Consider the following 25,995-nt stretch of genomic DNA (forward strand, 5'->3'; position numbering starts at 1 on the left):
GAAAAATGTTGCTATGACCCATGTACAAGAGCTATACTTTAGATCCAAAGACACGAATTAGTTGAAATTAAAAGGACTAAAGAGGGTGTACCATACAAACAGTACCTAAAAGAGGGCTGGAACAGCAATATTAATATTGGAAAAAATAAACCTTAGACAAAAATTGCTACTATAGATAAACAAGGACATTTTATTATGGTAAAAGGGTTAGTGCATCAGGAAAACAAAACAATTGCAAACACATGCACCTGATAATGGATCCCCCAAATGAAGCAAAAGCTGACAGAATTGAAGGGAAAAGTAAGATAATTCCACAATAGTTGAGACTTTAGTACTCTGCTTTCAATATAGGTAGATATAGACAGATAGAACAAGTAGGTATAAGATCAGCAAAGAAAATAGAAGACTTGATCAACAACATAAACTAATCAGATCTAACAGATTTTAATAGAATACTCAGCAGTAGCAGAATACAAATTCTTTTCAAGTCCATGTGGAACACCTTCCAGATCAAGCCATATATGAGGCCATAAAACAAGTCTCAGTGATTTAAAAGGATAGAAACATACCAACATATATGTTCTTTAACCACAGAGGGATGAAACTAGATACCAGTAACAGAAAGGAATTTGAGAAATTGACAAATATGTGGAGATTAAACACCATATGGCTAAATAACCAGTGATTCAAAAGGAAGTTAGAGGGGCGCCTGGGTGGCGCAGTTGGTTAAGCGTCCGACTTCATCCAGGTCACGATCTCGCGGTTCGGGAGTTCGAGCCCCGCATCAGGCTCTGGGCTGATGGCTCAGAGCCTGGAGCCTGTTTCCGATTCTGTGTCTCCCTCTCTCTCTGCCCCTCCCCCGTTCATGCTCTGTCTCTCTCTGTCCCAAAAATAAATAAACGTTGAAAAAAAATTTTTTTTTAAAAAAAAAGGAAGTTGGAGAATACTTTAAATGAATGAAGATGAAAATACAACATTCAAAACTTACGGAATGCAGCTAAAGGAGTGTTCAGAGAGAAATTTATAGCTGTAAAATCTATATGTAAAAAAAGATTTTTTTTTTAATAGTTTATTTTGAGAGAGTGCAAGAGTGCACAAGCTTTGGGGAGAAGCAGAGAGAGAGAGAGAGAGAGAGAGAGAGAGAATCCCAAGCAGTATCCATGCTGTCAGTGTGGAGCACCGTACTATCCATGCTGTCAGTGTGGAGCACCGTACGGGGCGTGATCCCATGAACCATGAGATCATGACATGAGCCAAAATCAAGAGTTGGATGCTTAACTGACTGAGCCACCCAGGAACCCACAAAAGAAGAAAGATCTCAAATCAATAACTTAGCCTTAACCTTAGGAAACTAGTTAAAAGAGCAAAGGAAACCCAAAACAAGTAGAAGGAAGGAAATACTAAAGAGGAAATAAATAGAAAATAGAAGAATGAAGGAGAAAAATCAACAAAAGCAAAGGTTCTTTGGAAAGATGAAAACTAACTTCTATAGTAACTAATATAAAAAAGAGAGAGGACTCAAATTACTAAAATTAGGAATGAAAGAGGAGACATTACTACTGATGTGACAATAAAAGGAATTATGAATGGAATACTGTGAATAATTGTATGTCAACAAATTCGATAACCTAGATGAAATGGATAAATTCCTAGAGAGACACAAGCTGCCAAAAATGACTTAAGAAATAAGAAATAGAAAATCTGTGGGAATGCAAGCTGGTGCAGCTACTCTGGAAAACAGTATGGAAGTTCCTCAAAAAACTAAAATAGAACTACCCTACGACCCAGCAGTTGCACTACTAGGCATTTATCCGAGGGATACAGGTGTGCTGTTTCACAGGGACATATGCACCCCCATGTATATAGCAGCACTATCAACAATAGCCAAAGTATGGAAAGAGCCCAAGTGTCCATCAACGATGAATGGATAAAGATGTGGTGTGTGTGTGTGTGTGTGTGTGTGTGTGTGTATATATATATATATATGTATATATATATATATATATATATATAATGAAGTATTACTCAGTAATCAAAAATAATGAAATCTTGCCATCTGCAACAACATGGGTGGAACTGGAGGGTATTACGCTAAGTGAAATGAGTCAGAGAAAGACAAAAATCATATGACTTCACTCATATGAGGACTTTAAGAGACAAAACAGATGAACATAAGGGAAGGGAAACACAAATAATATAAAACAGGGAGGGAGACAAAACAGAAGAGACTCATAAATATGGAGAACAAACTGAGAGTTACTGGAGGCGCTGTGGGAGGGGAGATGGACTAAATGGGTAAGGGGCACTAAGGAATCTACTCCTGAAATCATTGTTGCACTATATGCTAACTAATTTGGATGTAAATTTAAAAAATAAATAAATAAAACAAGTTAAAAAAAAGAAATAGAAAATCTGAATAGACCTATAATAAAATATTTAGTTATTTAAAAAAAAAAAATTCCCACAAAGAAAAGCCCAGGAGGATACAGTTTCATAGTGAATTCTACCAAACACTTAATGAAATAACACCCATCTTTCAAAAACTCTTCCAAAAAACAGATGAGGGAACATTTGCTAACTCATTCGATAAGGCCAGTACTATCCTCATGCCATAACCAGACAATTACATCACAAGAAAACAACAGACCAAGACCCATAGTTAATAGAAGCATAAAAATGCTAAACTAAATACTAGTAAACTGAATCCAGCATATTAAAATGATTATATAACACGACGAAGTTCAGTGTATCCCAAGACTGCAAGCCTTGTGCAACCTACAAAAATCAATTTAGGAATATATCCTATTAATAGAACAAAGGATGAAGATGTCGATCATCTTAACAGAAAGCATTTGACAAAATCTAACCCCCTTTTATGATTAAAAACAATTCAACAAACTAGTTATAGATGACCACAGCTGACATCAAACTTAATGGTGAAAGACTGAAAGCTTTCTCCTTAAGATGAGGAACCAAATAAGGATGTCTGTTCTTGCCACTTCCATCCAGCACCATACTGGAGCTTTTAAAACAATTAGATAAGGAAAAGAAATGAAAGGCATACAGATTGGAAAGGAAAAAGTAAAACTATCTGGATTTGCGGACAGCATAATCTTGTTTATAGACTATCTTAAGCAATAAAAAGAAAAACTTAATAGAACAAATGAGTTCAGCAAAGTTGCAGAATACAAGATGATGCTGTATTTGTATATACAAAAACCAACTGCATTTCTTTGTGCTAACAATGATTGATCCAAAGGTGAAATTAAGAAAAGAATTCCATTCACAATAGCATCAAAAAGAATGGGAATAAATTTATCAAAAAAGTACTGAAAACTATAGTATACTGAAGACCATAAAATATCACTGAAAGAAATTATAGAAGATCTAAATAAATGGAAAGACAGCCTATGTTCATTTAATGGAATAATGGGATACTTAACATTAAGATAGCAATCCTCCCCAAATTGATCTACAGATTCAATGCAATCCCTGTGAAATTTTCAGTTGTCTTTTTTTTTTTTACTTTTTGCAGAAATTGACACCCTGATTCTAAAATTCATAAAGTAATGCAGATGATTTAAATAGCCAAAATACTCTTGAAAGAACCAAGTTGGAAAACTCAGACTTGGAGATTTGCTACAAAGCTACATTAGTCAGGATAGTATTACATAAAGGTAAATATAAAAATCAGTGGAACAGAACTGACCTGCAAAAATACATTTATGATCATTGTTTTTTGTCAAGGATGCCAGGACAGTTCTTTGGAGGAAAGAATAGCATGAACAAATGGTTCTGGTTATCCATATGCAAAAGGATGAATTTCCGTGAATTTTTCAAAAGGGATCATAGACCTAAATATAAGAGCTAACCTGTAAAATATATGCATGTAACTATTCATGACCTTCGATTAGGCATGAGTTTCTAAAAAATGACTTCAAAAGCACAAGTGACCAAAATAAAAAAAAAAAGACTTCATCAAAATTACAAACATTTGTGCTTCAAAGGACACTGTCAAGAAAGTAAAAGACAAACCACAGAATGAGAGAAATACTTGTAAATATAAAAACAGAGAATATACAAAGAACTCTTTTAACTCAACAATAAAAGGACAATTAAAAAATAAAGGATTCAAATAGATGTTTCTCCAAATAGGACCCATATGTATACAGAAAGCTGCTCCACATGATTAGTCACTAGGGAAATGCAAAGCAGAACCACAGTGAGATGCCACTTCACACCCTCTAGAAGGGCTATAATCAAAGACAATAACAAGTGCTAGAGAGGATGTGGAGAAATTGGTACCTTCATACATTTTGGTAGGAATGTAAAATGGTGAGGTAACTGTGGAAATCAGTTTGACAGTTCCTCAAATGTTAAACATAGAGTTACCTAATGACCCCTCAATTCCACTCGTAGGCATAAACCCAAGACAGTTGAAAACACTTGTTCACATGAAAATTTGAACATACATGTTTGCAGCAGCATTATTCATAATGGCCAAAAAGTGCAAGCCACAATGTCTATAAGCTGTTGAATGGATAAACAAATGTGGCGTATCCATACAATGGAGTATTATTTAGCCATAAAGAGGAATGAAATGCTGGCACATGCCACAACATGGATAACCTTGCAAAAACATTATGCTAAGGGAAAGAAGCCTGATCCACAGGTCAGCGAGCATATTGTATGATTCGACTTAAATGAAATTTTGGCAAATTTAGGCAAATCCACAGAGACAGATTAGTACAGACCTTCCTCAGTTTATGATGGGGTCATGTTCTGATAAAGCCATCATAACTTGAAAATATCATAAGTCAAAAATGCATTCAATATACCTAACCTGCCAAACATCATAGCCTCGCATACCTTAAATGTGCTTAGAATTAGAACACTTACATTAGCCTACAGTTAGGCAAAATCATTTTAACATAAAGCCTATTTGATAATACCGTGTTGAATAATCTCATGTAATTTATTGAATACTGAAAGACCAACAGAACAGTTGTAGGGGTTCATAATGGTTGTAAGTGTATCAGGTCTTTTTTAATGTTTGTTTATTTTGAGGTGGAGAGGGGCAGAGAGAGAGGAGAGAGAGAATCCCAAGCAGGATTAGTGTCATCATCGCAGAGCCCAATGCAGGGCTTGATCCCATGAACCATGAGACCATAAGCTGAGCTGAAATCAAGAGTCAGATGCTCAACTGACTGAGCCACCCAGGTGCCTGAATATATTGGTTTTTTTATCCTCATGGTCACCTGGCAGCCTGGGAGTTGTGGCTTTCCTGCCACTGGTCAGCATCATGAGAAAATCATACTGCATGTCACTAGCAAGAAAAAGATCAAATTCAAAGTTTGAAGTATGGTTTCAACTGAATGCCTGTTGCTTTCACACCATCATAAAGTAAAAAAATTGTAAGTCACGGATGGTTTACAGTTGCCAGGAGCTGGGGTATAGAGGATGGGGAATGACTGCTGATACGTATGGGGTTTTTTGGGGATTAGATAATGGTAACAGTTATAAAACTTAGTGACTATACTGTCAGTCTTAAAAGAGTGAATTTTATGATAGGTAAATTATATCTCAGTATCAAAAAAGAGGGAGAGAAAGCAAGCAAGCAAGCAAGCAAGCAAATGCAAGAGACTGAGTAATGCTGGAATTTTTTTCTCTCCCAGCTAGTCCTTGGCTCTCTTTACTCATCTACCATACCGGTTGGGGTCCTGTAGGCACTATGTTTGAGAAGTATGTCCAGACATACTTCTGGCTCCAAGCCAAGAGTATTTTGGCTATGTGGAAATGTTTATAGCAGCATTATTCATAGTAGGTAAAAGGCAGAAACAACACAAATATTCATCAGCAGATAATGGATACACAAAATGTGGTATTCCATACAACGGAATAAGAGTTGGCTGTAAAAAGGAATGGGTGAACCTTGAAAACACTATGTTAAGTGAAAGAAGCCAGATACGAAAGGCCATGTAATATAGGACTACATTCATATGGAATCTCCAGAATAGGCAAACCCATTGCAAATTTAAGCAAATTTGTTTCCAGGGGCTGGTGGGAGAGGAAAATGAGGAGTGAATGCTGATGGGTGTGACGTGGGTTTCCTTAGGAATGATGAAAATGTTGCAGAATTAGATACTGATCATCTGCAGAATTCTGTTAATATATTGAAAATCACTGAATTATTTCCTTTCAAATATTATACTTTATGGTATTTTCTCACAACAAAGCTGTGAATAAGAAAAAGTGAACTAGAGATTAATTAATAAAAAAATACAACATATTCCATATTTATTTAAGAAGCAAATATGAATATATTGTAGTATGCATAGAAAAAAAAACCCTTTAAAAGGATATATAACAAAAGGTTAGTAGTGCCTCTCTCTGAGTGGTAGAATTATAAATGTTTTTACTTTTCTGTATTCTTTCTTGTATTTAAAAAAAAATTTATTTTGAGAGAGAGAAAAAAAAGTGTGGGGAAGGGGCAGAGAAATGGAGAAAGAATCCTAAGCAGGCTCCGCACTGTCAGCGCAGAGCCTGATGCGGGGCTCGATCTCATGAATCGTGAGATCATGACCTGCACCGAAACCAAGAGTTGGACGCTTTACTGACGGAGCCACCCAGGTGCCTCTTTTCTGTATTTTAATATTTTTTTTGTAATATGTATTAGCTTGTATTATAAAATGAAATAAATAGAAAAGACAGAGATGAATACATTTGATGAATTAGGGGCTTGTGATCTTTTAGGAGTATGGCCCCTTAGAGGTAGGTATATGTGCCTTATGAAGCGGGTACTGAGGTACTGAAGGAAGGAATTGGTGATAGTGGGAAACACCCTGTGTAAATGATGTATTCAAGAAGTTTGGCAGTGAATTTGAGAAAGGAGAGTAGACAGCTTGAGAGGTCAGCACATGTGTGGGAGAAACTGAATATTACAATACTTTACATTTATGAGTGTTTTATGATTTATATATTATTTGAGCTTCACTGTGTTCCAAGTAGAAAAGAGGGCAGTCCTGTTTTGTGGATGAGTAAACTGAGACACAGAGCAGGCAAGTGGCTTGACCAAGTCATATGGGTAGTAAATAGAGGAATTCAGGTCTTTGATCCCAAAGCCATTTCCTGCTGTGTCAGGCTGCATCCTAGGAATTACAGAATTACTGAAGGGTGCAAGAATAGGGTTTAAGGTATTGCAAGAGTGGCAGGAGAACTAGATGAGGACAGTCAAGTATGGGAGCTCCAGAGTGAGAGGAGGATGGGCGGGCCTTATGTGATAGGAGGGAAGTGTGTGGGGATGGCCATTTAAAAATATGAGAAGAAAAGGTGATTTTGTGCCAGTGTTTTTGAGAGGGATTCTTCAGTTATGAGAGCAAGGAGGTGAAACAGACCTCAAAGTAGTACTTTCGTTGGCTGATAGCCATGTGGATATTTATTTAATATCAGCATTAATAAATGCTCTTGTGGCCCTTGCAGAAATGTAATCTGTTTTCTTTTGTGCAGATCTATTCTTACATATAGCCGAATTGGAGGACGTGTCAAGACACTTACATTCTGCCAGGGGTCCCACTACTTAGCCATTGCGTCTGACAATGGTGCCGTCCAGCTTCTTGCAATTGAGGCTTCTAAGCTGCCAAAGTCTCCTAAGATTCAACCTCTGCAAAGCAGGTATCGATCTTTTGTGTTTTTTTAAACTGCATTTAGTGCACTAGGGTAATTTAACCCTACCTTGCCAGTGTAGTTTCGATCAACTGAGGACCTATTAGATAGTACTACCTTTTTTTTTAAGCACATGAAATAAATAAAACTGTGTTTCCAGCCCAAATCTGTCACATGTAGTTAATTTCAGAAAACGGTGTCTGCATATCTTACTTTCTGTCAAAAGGTCAGAAGGCAACTTTGAACTTGCGGCTCATCCCAGGCTGGAATCTGTTTGAATAACCTAATTATTGGCTGCATCTTCTGTTTCAACTATGAAAAGCACAAGTCTGGCTGGCTGATTTTTAGAATGTGAATGTTCTTCATCAAAGAAAACGCAAACGTTGTCAGCATCTTTACTTGGCATTAAATTGTCTGATGTTGATGGGAAATGGAGTGCTGCTTTTAGTCAGATGACTTGCTTATCATTTGAAAACAAAATACTGGCTGGTTTTAAGAATTTCCTCACTTCTTACAAATTGTAGTTGCCCACAGATTAAACACATACAAGGTAAGAGATTTTAAAGATAAAGCAGAACAGATTTTCAACTGATGAGTAGGTGCTACACACTAAGGATTACAAATACAAATAAGATATGTTATGCTCTTTAAGACACTACAGTCTAATGGAAGAAACAGAACAGTTAACAGATGATTTTACTTGCAGTGTGATCGTGTGCCAGTGTTACAGGGACAGCTGGAGCCAGCTTGCAGGGGTAGGGAACAAGGCCTGGAGGAGGTGAGACCAGATGTGAGTTAGCCAGCCAAAGCAGGGTGGTTGAGAAGGGCGTGGCAGGCAGAGGGGGTGGATCTCACAGGAAGAAAGCAGAATGAGCGGGTTCTTACAGGTAAGTGGATTGTAAGGTATGGCCATTGGGTAGCTGAAGAAGAAAAGGATGTACGTTGGATCATCTAGGACTTTATTGTTTTATTGTTTGCTTATAATTTTGTTTTGCCTTTGCACTTAAAAATGTGTATTATTTTTAACACATTCACCAAACAGATGTGGGCAGCTTTCATCTAGGACATATTATATATTGTCTTTAACAAACAACCACCTGCCAGTTTTCTTTAAAATTGTTTCAGCAGAGGGGCGCCTGGGTGGCGCAGTCGGTTAAGCGTCCGACTTCAGCCAGGTCACGATCTTGCGGTCTGTGAGTTCGAACCCCGCGTCGGGCTCTGGGCTGATGGCTCAGAGCCTGGAGCCTGTTTCTGATTCTGTGTCTCCCTCTCTCTCTGCCCTTCCCCCGTTCATGCTCTGTCTCTCTCTGTCCCAAAAATAAATAAACGTTGAAAAAAATAAAATAAAATAAAATAAAATAAAATAAAATAAAATAAAATAAAATAAAATAAAATTGTTTCAGCAGAGGATGGCTGTACAGCCCTATTGAGATCCATGTAAATTAACAAAGAGCTGTTGGCAGATTGTGTTGTGTGATGACTGTGCTGGCAGGACACACACAGAGACATGCGCACTCCTTCCACAGGTGCCACTCAGCCGACAGCACTTTTCACTGTGAATGTTACTGTCTTAACCCTAAGCAAACGTGGCCGACACAGATTGGGAGACTGTGCCAGAATGTTTAGATTTCAGTCTGCCTGGCAGCAGTTGCTCCAAAGAAACCTAGCCATGAATCTTTTTTTTTTTTCCCCCTTCGGTTTGCTTCATTCAGTCAGATCTGTTGTCATGGCTTTTGATAATTAGGATTTATAGCACCTTTTCACATTTTATTTGGCATTTGGACTTTTCATCATCCCTCCAGGGGAAGTATCGTCAGTATTAGAATGTTTAAGTTGTTTATCTAAGACACAGAGGTCAGCAAACTGTAGCCTGCAGTATGGCCCATAGCTAAGAATACTTTTTGCATTTTCAAAAGATTATAAAAAAAATGAATATGCAGTAGAGATATGTGACTTGCGAAGCCTAAAATATTTACTATTTGGCTCATTACAGAAAATGTTTGCTGACTCCCGATCCAAGAGATAAAACTAAAATAGTGTATGCTGCAAAAGCCTGATATGTACCGATCAGGGAGGCTGGCCAGTGTGTTTATTATATTCTTTTTAGCTTAAAAATGCCTCAGCTTGAAAAAATAGATACACCCATATAATGGAACAGTACATAAAAAAAAAAGGAATTTGATATTATCAGTAATGAAAGGAATAAATTATGGAATTATGCAACAACCAATGCATCCTAAATCCTTTTTGCTAATGAAAGAAGTCAGACCCAAAAGGCTATTTTTTGTATGTTTCCAACTTTTTGTGATATTCTGGAAACCATAAAATTATAGGGAAGAAATGAGATTAGTAATAGTCACAGGTTGGGAATGGGGTAGGAGCTGACTACAAAGGGGCCTGCACAAGATAATTTTTGGCCTGTGGACTTGTTCTCTGTGGTTCTGTGGTAGAAGGTACATGGCTATGCATTTGTCATTATGCACAGAACTCTGTATCACAAAAAGTGAATTTTGTATGTAAGTTATAAAAAAAAAATCAACTCGATATAGGAGGAAAGGTAGAATGCTGTCTATGATAAATCAGTCTCATTGTATACAGATGAATCCTATAGTCACAGTGAAGACTGTGGGCAGTAAAGGAGCCAACCTAATATCTTTGGAAAAAGTGGTTCAGTTGGATAGTGCAAGGCTAATGACCGAAGGAACTGAAGTCAGACACTGTGTTCTAGTTGGCTTTCACAGGAGTGTGTTTTAATAATTCCAAACCTACTTAGTTGTATACTAAGCTTATAAATAAGAAAAGGGAGATGGCTAGAATGAACTCTGGTGCTGGATAGATATCAATCTGGATTCAGTGTGAGTATGAACTCAGGATATATGTATATGCATGTGTGTGTGTGTGTTTGTATACATATGTACACATACACATAAAAAGATATAGAAGTACACATATGCGTGTTGGTATGAGGTATAGTATACATATTAAGAGACTGGAGCAGGGACACGTCCCCATAGCAGTGAGCACTTAGCACGCAGACCTTGGTTTTTAAATACTATTTTTCCATAAAAAGAACCAGGGTTCCTTGCAGAACTGGTTGCTCAGGGCTGGGGCAGTGAATACGCAGGATGAATCTTGTGTTGCCAGAAAGTTAGGAATTGGTTCAAAAAAGCACATTGAAAGGGCATTGGGACCAACCTGAGAGAGTTTCCCGTGGCCAGAGTTGGAACAACTTGAGCACCAAAACAGATAACAATAATACTGGGTTACAGCTCACAGGATAAAATAAATGTGTATGAGCCCATACTGATAATAAATAAGTAAATAAATAATGGGAAAGAAGTGACAGTTCTTTATAGAAAAATTCTAATCAATAAGTATGGAAGGAATGAGGGACATAGTCACCATTAGAACACCATAGATATGGTCTATCAATGGATCCTAAAATGTGTGGACAAAATTTTAAGCAGAAACAGGATTTTTACACTGTCTCAGAAGTATTTTTTTTTAAAGATTGAGTAGTTATAGATGGAAAATAATTCTACGGTGGAGAATCCTGGCAGATAGTACCTTAGTGAAATGATCAAGGTACTATTAATTAACTAATTAATATCAGGTACTTGCTCATACGTGCACTGAGAAGGATGTTATTTCATGGTCTTCTTCCCAATAAGTGTAAACTGAGTCTGTTTGTGAGAACACGTGAGGCAAACTCAAATGGAGGGACATTCTATAAGATAACCTATAGTCTTCAAAAATATCAGAATCATGAAAGATAAAGACTGAAGGTCAGATTGAAAAAGACATGACAACTCAATGCCATGTGGTATCTTGTTTTGGATCCCAGAACAGTAAAAGGACACAAGTGGAAACTAATAAAAATCCGAATATGTTCTGTATTTTACTAGTATTGTACTAAGATTAATTTCTTAGTTTTGATAAATGTTCTGTGGTTATGTAAGGTGTTAACACGAGGGGAAAATGGGTGAAGGATACAGAGGAATTTTCTGTACTATTTTTGCAACTCTTCTGTAAGTCCAAAGTTATTTTTAAAAATGCCTCGGGGTGCCTGGGTGGCTCAGTCGTTTGAGCGTCTGATCTGGGCTCAGGTCATGATCTCACAGTCCGTGAGTTCGAGCCCCGCATTGGGCCTTGTGCTGACAGCTCAGGGCCTGGAGCCCACTTTGGATTCTGTGTCTCCCATTCTCTCTGCCCCTACCCTGCTCATGTTCTGTCTCTGTCTCCAAAATATACGTTAAAAAATGCCTCAGGCATCATTGGCTTGATGGATCAGAGTTATTTCTTGACTATGCTTAGAATAAATTCATCTTAAATGGAGGCCGGTGTTATGTTTTCAGTGACTGGAAAAGTTTTTGCCTTTTGCTTTGTGTATTTCTTTAGAATGCTAGACCAGAAGGATGATGGGTGTGTCGTGGATATGCATCACTTCAACTCTGGGGCACAGTCTGTTCTGGCCTATGCCACTGTGAATGGCTCTCTCGTTGGTTGGGACCTCCGGTCTTCAAGCAATGCATGGACTCTGAAGCACGATCTGAAGTCAGGCCTCATCACTTCCTTTGCTGTGGACATCCACCAGTGTTGGCTCTGCATTGGTGAGCTGACTTTGAAGTCATTGACTGGGTTATGAATGCCACTAAGGTCTGGAATTGCCTTCTTGTGAAAGTTTTTTCCTTTTTCCGCACTGGTAATTTTTTCCCATCTCCTTTTTTGAATGATTATTATGTTATAATCTCTTGAAATTTAATTTTTTTTTCATTAAAAATCAGATTTGAGGGGCGCCTGGGTGGCGCAGTCGGTTAAGCGTCCGACTTCAGCCAGGTCACGATCTCGCGGTCCGTGAGTTCGAGCCCCGCGTCAGGCTCTGGGCTGATGGCTCAGAGCCTGGAGCCTGTTTCCGATTCTGTGTCTCCCTCTCTCTCTGCCCTTCCCCCGTTCATGCTCTGTCTCTCTCTGTCCCAAAAATAAATAAACGTTGAAAAAAAAAAAAATTAAAAAAAAAAATCAGATTTGAAAGAGTGATAGCAGTATCTCAACGCATGCACATTTCCTTTTTCTCTTTGTTCTTAAATGAGCCTCTTTACTTTATAATCATTATAGTGATCAGATTTGCTGGCATTCTGTTATCCTGCCAGGGAAGCAGCAGGCTTGGTTCATGCATGAGAGCATTCGAGTTCGGTCAGACTCGGTTTCAAATTCCAGTAACCCCAGGCAAGCCGCACAACTCTGAGTTTCAGGAGCCTCATCTTCAAATGGGGCTAATCCGTTCAAGGGCTGCTTTGAGGATTTAATGAGGTAAAAGCATCCATCACGGGCCCTGGTACTGGAGAAGAGCTAAGCACTGGTTTCTTGCTTTATTATTCCTCTTTGCCCTCCTTTTCTCGGAGGTGAAGGTGTACCATGTGATCTTGCTGACTGCTTTTCTCTGTTTTAGTTTCACGTTTTGCCCCCATAGGGCTTTGAACCTGCCCCTTGAAAATGTATCACATCTTATTTTCTCCCACTTGGCACTCTTTCTGAAGAATTATAATCTGTTGTCCTTGAATTTTGGTTTCTAGATTCCCTGAATGACATTAGGACATTGTTAAGTATATGCCCTCTCCTTCTTTATATATAGTATATATGGAATACATTGTGTTTGCCTTTTGTGTGAGTAAACTACACAGGTGCAGGAGGATGTGACGCCAGACCCACAAAAGTAGATATGAAACTGCGCAAATTAGTAAATGGCAATGATGGCTCTCAGGTACCCTGATCAGCTTTGAGCCAACACAACCTGTGGCTGTTGGAGCCATTGTCCTGGAGTGGGGCAGGGTGACGGAGGGACCCTGTTGTCCTGCATCTTTTTCTGATCCCACTATCTCTGCTAGAATTGGAGACCAGTCCAAGACGACGCTGTGTGCCTCTGTCGGGAGCAGCTGTTCAGTGTCAGCGTTGGCATTATTCTTTTGGGATGGGGGGGGGCTTCTCTGTGGGGTTGGTCATGGGCAGATGTGCAGGTACTGACCACCCCAGTGTCTGCTGTGATTGGATACCCATACCTGGTTCCAGAATGTTTTGGAGACAAGGGCACGGGGAAATGATTGAAATGTGATGACAGCTACAGAGCTGCAGCCACTGTGGGGTTGGTTAAGTGGTCACTGAATGCCAGTAAAACATCTTCGGTGATTTAAGGCATTCTGCACGTTTTGACCTATCAAATTCAGTTTATGTATTCTCTAGACCTTTGGTTTTTTTGTGCGTGCCTTTGGCAATTAATACCAGTGTAATAATCATTCATTTTCAGCTTACGTTTAGTAGCATTGTGATGAGCACTTCATATCTGTATTTAACAACTAGGAAGTGCTGTTTGATACCAGGGAGATAGCTTGACAGATAGATGGGAAGAATGAATAAAATACATTCACACAAAGCTAATGCTATTTGTTGTTTGTATAAATGCAGCTTGATGTACTTTAAGCATTAGACGGTAATCTTTTTGACTTTTTTTTTCCCTTTAAGGTACAAGCAGTGGTACCATGGCTTGCTGGGACATGAGGTTCCAGTTGCCAATTTCCAGCCACTGTCACCCCTTCAGGGCTCGAATCAGACGCCTCTCAATGCACCCTCTGTATCAGTCCTGGGTGATTGCAGGTAAAATGGAGAGGGCTGGCTTTGAGGTGTTGGGGGATTTTTAAAGAAAGTACATAATACCCTGCTGCGACGACTCATGTTCTCAGAGTTTTAATGTTATGTATGAACCAAATGCTTGATTCTATTTTGTTCTGATTATGGAAGTTCCCACCACTGCTATCTCACTGTCATTTCTTATTTATTATCTTTAAAAATGACCTCATTAATCACCACCGTCACCTACTGTCTGCCACTGTTTCCCCTCTCATTTGTTTTCTTTCTCCCATATTTTTGTTAATATTTTGCCACCACCTTCCTAGAAATCTAAGTTAGAAACCTTGACTCATCCTTGTCTGTTGCCAATTCTTGTTGATGTGTTTCTTGCCAGCTTCCCTTCCCTGTCCTTACCAGGCATTCTCCTAGTAAGAACTGGAGATGAAACATGTGAAGCACACAGTCTGGCACACATGTAGTGCTTGATAAATAGTAGCTCGTTATGCTTACGCCTTCTCCTTGGTCGTCTTGCATGCAGGCTCTCCCCGGTCCCTTCTCATACACGTAGTCTGACTCATATACTGCTGATGTTGGTGGCCATTACTCTGCTCGCCTCTTACCTGACTCATTGGTCAGTTGATAGTTTCCTCTTTCTGAAATAGTTCCCTTACCTGACTTCAGGGACATCACTTTGATTCCACCTTATCTTCCTTCCGACTTTTAAATCGTGCCCTACCTCACCCGCCTTAGGGCTCAGTCTTTGGTCCTTAACCCTTCTACACTGATCTCGTCCCATGCTTTAAATACCACATTTCTTCAGATTTTTATAGCTACTTAAAATGTTCAGAATCTGACCACTTTTTGCTGTTTCCGTCACAGTCTCTCTCATCCCAGCCACCATAACCTCTTGTCCCTATTAATGCAGTATCCTTGTAACTCCCTGCTTTAATCCTTACTTCTTCAAGACTGTTCTTTCTGCTACTCAGTACCTTCCCATTCCAGGTTACAGCCACACTCCTCATGGGGATCTGCCCCTGCTACCTCTCTGACCTTCTTTATCGGTCAGGGTTCCAGCAGGAATCAGATGGCATACCCAGCGTAGGATGATTTGAGGATTTATCTTCAGAGGAACTGTTGATGAATGTGTGGGTGTAGGGACATCATAAAAGCACAATGAAATAGGGCTAGTACCAGCAGGAGGGGATGGGATGGTTACTGGAGTTTGGAAAGAAGATGAATAGAGAAGGCCACCGTGAGAGCAGCAGGGATTTTGATGTTGGAGTTTGGAAAGAAGATGAATAGAGAAGGCCACCTTGAGAGGAGCAGGGATTTTGATGGGAGCGACACAACCAGCCTGGGCTGGGACATGCATCTATCTATCCCTTTGGTCTCCTGCTGGGGCTTCCATAGGCCTGTATTTGTTTCCTACAACCATTTTGTTCTTATGTGTAATAAATTACCACAAAGTTGGTAGCTTGAAACAATACACATTTGTTCTACAACCGTTCCAGAGGCCAGAAGTGAAATGAGTTTTGCTAAGCCGAGTCCAAGTTGGCAGCAGGGTCACGTTACCTCTGCAGGACCCAGGGGAGAGTCCATTCCCTTTCTTCTCCTGCTTCTGGAGCTGCTTGCCTTGGCTTGTGGCCCCTTCTTCCATCTTCAGAGCCACCACTGTAGCACCTTGCTCCATTGTCCTGTTGCCTTCTGCTGTCAAGCTTGCCTCCTTCTTACGATACTGTGATCGTATGCAGGGCTCCCCTGGATAATCCAGGAAAATCCCATCTCAAAGCCCTTAATCATCTCTGCAATGTCACTTTACCGTATAATGTAACATTCACAGTCTCCGGAGATGAGGACGTACTTATTTTAGGGGCTGTTAGTTTACCACAGGCCAAACCCATGTAGAAGCCCGAGGGCAAAGGAGCCTGTCCATGTGGCACACACGGGTCAGCCTGGCAGCGGGGAGTGGAACGTGCCAGCCCTACGGGCCTTTTCCTCCTCCCCCAGGCCCAGTCGGCCCCAGCCACATGGGCTTTCGGGCTTTCTCCTCAAACTAGACACATTCCTGATGCAGGGCCTTGCACTTTCTTGGTTTATTGCCCCCATTAGAATGTAAGTTCTATAAAACGGTATTTTTTCCATTGTTTGCCTCATTTTCCTCAGCATGTAGACCAGCGACTAGCTCATAGTAAGTATTTTTGCTTCAGTAAATATTAATGAAGGAATGAAGCCTGAGGTATTATCACTCACCCTGCTCAAAATAATGTCTTTCTCAGGCTTGCTGTTGCCTTTTTCTATAATCTTCCCCTGCCTTCATTTCCCACTCCTCCCTGTCACGGATTTGCTTCAGTCACACTGATTACTCATTTTCCCAGATGCCCAGAAATTGGAATGAACAAAAACAAAACATTCTTTCTGCCTGAAATGACTTACCTGTATGCCACTCATATCTGCTCAGCTTTACTTTTCTTTCAGTCCCAGAGGAAACCTCTCCACGAGTGACATCGATGCTTACCCACTGGATGGGATCTTTTCCTTTCCTTGAGTTCAGGTGGAATTTTGCAGTTGTTTTTGCTCTCATTGTCTATACATTTTTCCTCTGCTTCTAGACTGTACGTTTCTTGAGGGTAGAATCTTTACGATTCACCTTTCTACCCCACAGTTCTTTTCACTGTGCTGTATGCCAGTAAATATTTATTAGCAGTTTATTAAAGAACATCTTTTTTTGCACTCCAGTCTGGTGACAGGGTCACAGTGTTATTTAAAAGTAGTCGTAGTGAGCATTTTTTGCAGGATGAGGAAAAATGGAAATAGGCACAGGCTGAGTTGCATTATCTACCAAGATGTGAAAGCTCTCAGAGCGGGCTTGTGGTGTGAGTAACCGTTCTGGCCTGTGCTTCCCTTAGCCGTGCAGGGCAACAATGAGGTGTCCATGTGGGACATGGAGACTGGCGACAGAAGATTCATGCTCTGGGCCTGCAATGCACCACCACTCTCTGAGTCACAGGTTTGTCTCCGGTTTTCATTAGGCCAATCGAATTTCCCCCATTACAAGCATTTTCAGACACTCTACCCAACCTGGTATCTGTTGGGCTTTTGGGTTGTGTTTTAAATTATATCGAGGCTTTCCAATGTCTCGGTGTTTTGGTTGCTAGTACCAGGAGGTTTGTGATGTGTCTGTGGAAGCCCGGTAAAAACCTGGGTTAACTGGAACATGACCATCTTACATACACTTCTAACTGTCATGCTACCACCATGGGTGCTTCACTGGGACAAAAGGTGGGAGAGGTTCATTTCTCCTTTGGTTGGAGTCCTTCTCCCAAATAGGCAGTTTTCAGAGGCTGAACAGGTTTTGCCTCTTTATTCAGAATGATATAAAGCCAACCCACTTATAGAAGATATGCATAAATGGTCTCTCATTTCTTCAGTTAACCAGGTGCCCAGCAGCCACTGCCACTCGACTTGTTACTAGAAATGACACCATCTATGGAATACACTGCTATCTTTAATTTGATTCCTGTTTCTTTCTTTTAAGCCTGTTCCTCACAGTGTCCATGGTATCTATTGTAGTCCTGCAGATGGAAATCCCATCCTACTAACGGCTGGCTCAGACATGAAAATAAGGTACAGTATCTGATAAGTGTACATAGTTAGGTATCCTTTAAAAGGAGAAGGATAATGTGGATGGATACTGTGGTCAATACTAGGGTGCTTATTCTAGATACTTGCAATGTTGTCATGTTTAACATCCTCCATATCTTGCACAGATAGCTGTTAATACCTCATTTGTACCTAATTTTAGTCTATGCTAGGAAAATCTCTTTTCCTAAGGCAAAAGAAAATAAGTTATGCATTGATGAATGTAAGCTAATGACCATTACTTACTCCCCCCGTCCTGAGATTATCAGCACTTACTTCCTCTTCCCTAGGTTTTGGGACTTGGCTTACCCGGAGCGGTCCTACATTGTTGCCGGAGGTACTAGTTCCTCGTCTGTGTCCTACTCTAGGAAAATAATTGAAGGCACTGAAGTCGTCCAGGTACAAGCAGTCTTGTTTTCTCTCAATTTTTATAGGCACACAAACGACTTTGGCCAAGAGTGGCAGTATTTAAGAAGAAAATTTATTTTCTTTGGGCTTTTCTGTGATTTTTAAATTAACTTTTATTAAGGTAAATAAACATATAAAGGGCACACACATAAGTACCTAGCTCGAAGCAAGCACTTTATACGCTTGCTCAGTCCTTAAAACAATTTATAAGGAAGTACCTTTATTAGAAAGTTCAGCACCATGAAGTAACTTGGCTGAGATCATCCAGGTAGTAGGCAGCAAAGCTGGGGATTCAGACCTGGCTGTTGGAACTCCAAATCTTGTGTTCTTGAGTTGGGTAAAAACTTCAAAGGAGGTAACATACCTGAAAGTGCCTGGGTCCTAGAAGGTGCTCAGTAAATGAATGAAAGCTTCCTTTATGACAGATACATATTTACATCCACCGCTCTATTATATACTGTCTCTTTTTTCTTTGGATGGTGGCAAAAGAAATTGGATTGGCCTCTTTGTAAGCCACTACTCATGGGAAACAGAAGGTCATTTGGACTCTCTTTACTCCTTGTCTTTGTGAAGGGAGGACTACCTCACAGGAAGTTTTAGCTTTAAAGACAACCACCACCTGTCTCAGAAGAACAATATTCCTAACAGGTACGGTGTGGTACAGGCTTTTAACTTCTGGCTTTCTCCTTTTAACCATGAAACAGGAAATTCAGAATAAGCAGAAGATGGGACCAAGCGATGACACCCCTCGGAGGGGCCCAGAGTCTCTGCCTGTGGGACACCACGATATCATCACGGACATCGCCACCTTCCAGACAACACAGGGCTTCATTGTAACTGCTTCTAGAGATGGAATTGTTAAGGTGTGGAAATGAAAACTTAGTGGTCTGTATAATTTGTAATAAAGTTATAAGTTTACTGTAACTTGAGAGCAAAGGTATTTTTAGAGGACAGAAGTGAGATTCAGTTCTTTCATTTTCAAAATTATGTCTCTATATAATACTGTCTCATGATTAAACAGATCCCATCCAAGGTGGTTAAGAAGGTTGCACTCAACCAATGTACTTACACATTATCTCTGCAAGAATCAGCCAGACAACAGTATCTGGGACTTCCTACTGTATATGTCACAGAGGTGAGGAATTTAAAATGCTAAGACTTCTATGATCTAAGTTTGTACTAAAAAAGATGGGTCATAAGCTATAATAATGTAAACACATTTTTGCTATTAAAACTGCTATTCAAACCAGCCAATAAAATGTATTCAAGCATCTTAAGAGGTTTTTTTGGCGTTTTTAACAGTAAACTTTAGCAGAAGAATAAACTCTCCAGCAGCATTTGTTCTCAAGAAATAAGGCACTCAATGTCACAAGGAATCAGCGACAGAACTAGGCCTTATGCCCACATTTCTGGACTCTCAGTATTTTGTTCTTTCTGCTTTATCATATCTTTCTTCCTGTTTTACAGTCTGCCTTATTATTTACCACTAGAACTGATCTCCTGTGTATCAACCCTAGAAAAATGGCTCTCCTTGGCCATCATTACTATTTTTTTATAGGCTTTAGTATAAATTCTGAAAGTTGGCCCTTTGGCTTGCTTTTATCCAGTGTCAATTATTTATTAAATGCATGAAAAAGAAAAATGAAAGGATTAAGTTGTTAAAGACATGCCAAAAATCTGTACTTCCAGAAAAAGACCAAAATTGGTCTTTCCTGCAAAAATAAACCCTTCAAGCTTATCGCTTATTATTTGTACATGAACTTAATTCTCTGTCTACATTTAACTGTCCTCCATTTGCAGAAGGGTTTATGCTGTTTGAAATTAGTTACATGAGTCTGTAAACCAAAAACTAATCTGACTCGGGAAAATACTACTTAAATACTTCAAAAACTTGATTTTCTGTAATTATATGATTCAGTTATGGTACATGACAGTGCATAGGTATGGCTCCATGATTCAGTGCACTTGGTTTTGTTGTTTACCTGTCTAAACTCATCAGAAAACCCTGTCATTCACAAAGGTCTGAGGAGTCTGGATGTCAATGAGGCCTTATAGCCTAGGGGAGCAGTAGGATTTGCAAACTTGACATTGTCATGTTACATTGCCTCTGTTTCTCTTCATGTCTGTTAAGACCGTAGCTGTGGGGTTTCTAGATTTAATGTCTGCAGAGGTTGGGGGACACTTGTTTGAGCTGAGAAGGGCTTCAAGCCTGGAGACATTAGTGAAGCCACACCACTGATAAACATTCTGAGGGGAAGAATGGAGTGGGCCAATGGAGATGTAGTCCTTTCCCCCCCGATCTTGCCACCATCCATTCTTCTTCCCGCTCAACTCTCCCCTTAAAAAAAGGGGTCATTTGGTTGAATTGTTACTGTTACAATCTGATGCCACATTGAAGGTGCATCTTTTTTTCGTTTTTTTAATGTTTGACTCAGAGCTCAAGTACAGAGATAACAGGAGGCATGTCTTTTAGAGTCAGTTAATTTACATGTTTAAACCAAGAAGGACCACTGCTTATTGAGTCTTGGTTTCAATAGGGTTTTATTTAGGGGCGTCTGGGTGGCTCAGTCGGTTCAGCATCCGACTTGGGCTCAGGTCATGATCTCACGATCTGTGGGTTCGAGCCCCGCATCAGGCTCTGTGCTGACAGCTCAGAGCCTGGAACCTGCTTCAGATTCTGTCTCCCTCTCTCTCTTCCCCTCCCCTGTTCATGCTTTGTCTCTCAAAAATGAGTAAGTGTAAAAAAAAAAAAAAAAAAAAAAAAATTAAAATAAATAGGGTTTTATTTATTTTTGCTGCTTTTCCCTTTTAGGAGAAAGAGGTGAATCATGGAAAATGTTTTTTTTTTTTAAGGAATTTTTTAAAAAGGAACTTAATATTTATAGTATGTTTTAGATCCTTCATCTATTAAGGATCAAAAAGACCCAAACTGCTAAAATAATCTCAATTACCAAGGGCAAAATTTTTTGGTGTGTTTTACTTACCAATGCAGAAAAAAATAGACAAATACATATTAAAAGTATTTCTAGCAGTAAATAGCAGTTTTTGCTTAATCCAAAGTTAACCAGAAAAATCCCTTTTAAAATACCTTTTAAATATTGCTCATCAATTTGCTCTACTTGAAACATAAATTTTTCCTAAACTCCGAAACACCACTTAGGCTATGAAGAAACGTGATGTGCTTTATTCTTCTCTATTTCCTGAGTCTGAATGTGACATTTTAACTCCTCCCCCCTCTGAAGACATTGGGAGCTATCTCTATGGAATTGCCTGAGTACGGATGGCAGAAGTGGTTTTAAAACACAGCGTAGGTGACCCTTCTTTCCTAGCTTTTATGAAGAGCGATACGGAAAAGAAAATCACCTACTGGTCTTAGGTGTCCATAGCCATCTGCCCCCTGCATCCAAGCAAAGTCTCCCCCTCTGAAGAGAGGTTCTGCCAAGCAGGGCCATAGTTACCAATGCTGGAGCCAGCTCTGAGAATTCGAGGTAAGGTCCAAACATTGTGTCTGAAATAATGCTACTCTGGCGTTTAGTTGTTGGAAATATTAGCCCTTCATAAAGGTTAAGAGTTAGTTATGTGATCTTGATGGGGGGTGAGGCGGGAGCAAGCTGTCAGAATGCTACGAGACGCTAGGCACTTGCAAGACCCTTCCTGCTTTAACTTACTCTAATCTCTTTACATCTCTGCAGCCCCGGATGGATTTGTGGCTTAAAACATGAACAACTTTATCTTTTCCAAACTCAATACACATTTAAGACTCTAGATCTCGGTCAGTCCTGTTTGGTACTGTTCACCATTGACTAAATAGCTACCTGATGGGTAAAAGTAACGCAGCTTCACCCATGACAAGTTGTCTTGACTCTTCTTGCCTAAAGAATATAGAGATTAGTAAAGAATAATATATGACAATAGTGGTAAAGAATAAAAGTCCACAAAAATGGCCAGGCACGAGGCTCTCTATATCATGAGGGAACTTCCAGCTCCCTGGAACTTCCAGATCCCTTCCAGCAATTATTTATGTTTTGGGGGAATTCACAAGTTTCTCAGTGAGTTAAGGAGGAGTTGGAGCAGAGAAAATGACTCTGCTTCTTCTCTGTCCCTGCAAACTACTGCAGAAGGTGGGAGAAGACCTGCCAGCACGAGCCTATCAGAAGGTTAGCCATTCTACACAGAGACAGTGGTGTATTTAAATGGCATCACGGGAAGTCAAATTATCAAAATTGACACAGAAGCATCGATTTCGAAATGTAAATGTTGGGGTCTCTCAGAACATTAACCTTTGGTTAACCAGACGAGCCTTTAACAGTACTAAATAGAAAACAAAATCTTGGTTTGAAGAAAGTGGACTGAACAGAGACCTGCCATCAAAAGAATTAACATTGGCTCATATATATATATGTTTAAATTTTACCTTCAAATTATATCTCTATTAGACTTTTCAGAACATTTCTTTCATTCTTCTATCTTTTAATAAGTTCTTGAAAGTATCAGAGTGCCGGAATTATCAGGAATGCTCATAGAAATGGACAAGAAACGAATGCCAGGGTCAAGCTGCCTGATAATCTACAATCCATGTTTTGTCCAGCCCTCTAGAGTGGACCTCTGGATATGGCTGGATATCCAAATAAAAGTTGTCCATAGTTAATGGCAGTGAACTGAGTTACTCAAAACCAGAGGCTTACCATCCTTTCAAAGGCTAAATCTTTCAAGCACTTCCTTTATCATTGTTGTCTTGGAGCAGTTTTTATCACATTTCTTCCATGTTTAAAGGTATGGGATGTGTTTCTGATAAGATTTTGAACAGTATCGTCTCTGCTGCCTCTTGCTACTCTTGAAAGGTATTTTTTGTCTTGAAAGAATCTGGCTCTCTGCAATGCATCCCTGAGAGCAGCTTTATGTGGTCCAAGAACAAAGCTGTACAACGAAAGAAGAGAAACATCATAGAAGATAAATGCCATTTCTACTTTAATAGACTATGTTAATTCCATCTTCCTCAATGTTGTCATCTCCTTCCTTGCTACACCCTCCCTTCAGGGTAGTTTTATTAAGACTATGAAACTGAAGACTTACACTGGGCAGATCTAACAGAAGCTGAGAATAAGACAGGAGACATTTGGTCACAGTATCAAGATCATTTCAACAGCAAAGTTTCTTCTTTATAGAACATGTTCCACCCAGAACTTCATATGGCTGGTCCCTGATTATTCAGATTTGAAGTCAAATGGTACCTCATTAGAGATGACCGTATCTATAGTTCTTCTCCCAGGCTGCAGTCTTCTGGATGCCCAGCACAATATGCTCACTTTTTTCATAACACATCACTATTTATTTACAAATTTCTTTGTGATGTATTCTCCTCTATTCTACCTGCCCAGGCAGAAAATTTCACAAGACCATGTCATGTAATCCTAGCAATCCCAGGAACCTTAGAAGGGCATATAGTGGATACTCAATAAACATTTATCTAATGGAAACATGAATGAATGCCACTCCTTTCTTCCCTCCCTCCTATCCATCCATTCTTCACTTCTTCCATCTGTTCATCCATCCATCCATCCATCCATCCAAATGTTGACTCTCTATGGAAGGCACTGTTACATATAATGGGAGACATAAAAATTATGCCCAGTCTGGCAGGCACATAAAGAGTTTGGGGGTCATGAATATTTCAACAGAAAAGGACAGCTGGGGTCAGACTCTGGAAGGCCTTGAATGCCAGATTGAGAGGTCAAGGAATCACAGAAGCCAAATACTACAATTCTAACCTATTCAATAAAACTGCTGGTGGGAATGTCCTATAATCTTCACTGGCCAGTATGGCAGCCAATAGCCACATATGTTTACTGAGCACTTGAAATGTGGCATGACTGAGGAACTCAATTTATAATTTCATTTAATTGAAAGCTAGTGGTTACTGTATTGGACACCTCAGGAAGGGAGGCATTTCAGGCAACCTTATTTTACAGGGAGGTGTTGGAAAGAACTTTAGATCCATAAACATCTTATATTCCAGCCCCTCTACTTACTGGCTGAGTAGCTCTGAGAAAATCATTTAACTAGAGTGATTCTTGTTTCCTCAGGTGTAGAATGGGAATAAAAACAACCTATGTTGTGAGCAACATTTGAAGTTCTCTAGACTAGTTACCATGGTGCTCTGGTGATTACAGATGAGGAAATAGCACATACAGAGGTAAACATCAGGGACAGAACTGAGACTAACCCAACCGTCTGATAGTAAGAGCTTTGTGTTACTTCCAATGAACCAGGTTTTAATTTGAGATACTATGGAAAACTATCAAGGTATTTGGAATAAGAAAGTGAAATGAAAAATGTCATGCTATCAGGAGCATCTGGATATGGGTGCAGAACCACAGGAAAGCAGATGGTCTGGGGCAGGTTGGACAGCTAAGAAGGTAGGAGGAGCTTGGCACATAAATTCTTTGTAAATATTTTTAGAATGAATGTGTGAGAGCCTGGTAGCGTAATATGAGAAGGCTTATCAGTACCTATAAGCCTCACAAATTTGCTGTATTGTGGTCAAGGGGAGAGTCAAGAGAACTCTAAAACATTGAAATCAGGAAAACAGTACCAGTATTCACTCTAAGTACCATTGCTTCATATTTGGATTTTTCTGCTTTCATCAGCTTTAATCTGATCTCTCATGAAAACAAAAATATTTAGAAAATGAGTAAGCAAAAGACAAAGAATTTAAAATTACTACACTTCTCTGCCTCACATACACATGCATGCATGCATATGTGCACACCCTTCCGTCTTCCCCGTCCCCATATTCTTGTCTCTATAATGAGAGAAGTGAAAGAGACATTAAACCAACAGAGAACCATGCCATTATATACTCTATGTCTGGGCTTCAGAAACTCCAATCCCAAAGTGTATCTCCATTCACTTCCATCAGTGCTATTAGGAATGTACCAAGCTGATCAGCAAACTTCTCCCAGTTACCAAGAAAGCTAAATTTTAGTGCAAATACAGTTTTCTCACACCTTCTCCCACTTTTGCTCTTCTATTTTCTTAATTCCAGAACTAAATATTAGGAGCTCAAATTCTCCTAAGTCCTAATTGTCTATATGCACAGAACATCTCTACCAATCATGGAGTATGTATTCTTCTGATTCTGGAGCACACTGTTTTTGTGTCTCGGGTTTATTTTATCTACACTGGTCTCTCCACCCCTCCGCCGACTTCCCCTTTCCATTGGATCCTTTCTATGGTAAGTTATCTTTCTTTCATCCTTCTTCCTCGTTAAGAAAAAGCTGTTAAATTGCTAACTGCTTCTATAGCGCGACATTGCTATCTTTTTTCCTTCCTCCAACACTTTTATTCTCAAAAGTGTTGAACATGATAAATACAATATCTCTGAATTTTTTTCCCCACAGTTGTACACAGGAGCTTGTATTTGATAAGCATCTGTTAAGAATCATTTGATTACCCTGTTTGGGAATCAGAATTTCTGGTTTTCCTTTTACTCCGTATTATTGAGATGCTTCTTTACCGATTGGTAACTCCACAACAGGCAGTCAAGGTAAGAAACAGGAATGAAATGCAGCCAATCATTTTGCATCTTGTGCCCAACTCCAGTAAAGCTTGTGTAAACGTGGCGGCTAGACAAAATGAGGTGGGTGGTACTAATTGGAGATTTCA

The 25,995-nt window shown here is 39.6% G+C and overlaps 2 protein-coding genes across 3 annotated transcripts in view; one reads left to right on the plus strand and one right to left on the minus strand.

Moving 5' to 3' along the window:
* Positions 1-19,607, plus strand: part of PIK3R4 (phosphoinositide-3-kinase regulatory subunit 4) — a 79,730-nt gene extending 60,123 nt beyond the window's left edge. For both annotated transcript variants that reach the window (XM_043595422.1, XM_043595421.1), the window contains 7 exons: positions 7,507-7,671; positions 12,061-12,272; positions 14,179-14,310; positions 17,190-17,290; positions 17,819-17,907; positions 18,213-18,321; positions 19,035-19,607. In XM_043595422.1, coding sequence (XP_043451357.1) covers positions 7,507-7,671; positions 12,061-12,272; positions 14,179-14,310; positions 17,190-17,290; positions 17,819-17,907; positions 18,213-18,321; positions 19,035-19,205 — 979 coding nt within the window. In that variant the 3' untranslated portion in view covers positions 19,206-19,607. The remainder of the gene's footprint in view (positions 1-7,506; positions 7,672-12,060; positions 12,273-14,178; positions 14,311-17,189; positions 17,291-17,818; positions 17,908-18,212; positions 18,322-19,034) is intronic.
* A 1,681-nt stretch (positions 19,608-21,288) lies between these two features.
* The window catches only part of COL6A6 (collagen type VI alpha 6 chain), a 171,547-nt gene continuing 166,840 nt past the window's right edge, over positions 21,289-25,995 (minus strand). Inside the window, exon 37 of the mRNA XM_043595423.1 lies at positions 21,289-23,247. Within this exon, the coding sequence (XP_043451358.1) occupies positions 23,055-23,247 (193 nt within the window). The 3' untranslated portion in view covers positions 21,289-23,054. The remainder of the gene's footprint in view (positions 23,248-25,995) is intronic.

This window comes from Prionailurus bengalensis, chromosome C2 (genome assembly GCF_016509475.1).
Source record: "Prionailurus bengalensis isolate Pbe53 chromosome C2, Fcat_Pben_1.1_paternal_pri, whole genome shotgun sequence".
Taxonomy (NCBI): domain Eukaryota; kingdom Metazoa; phylum Chordata; class Mammalia; order Carnivora; family Felidae; genus Prionailurus; species Prionailurus bengalensis.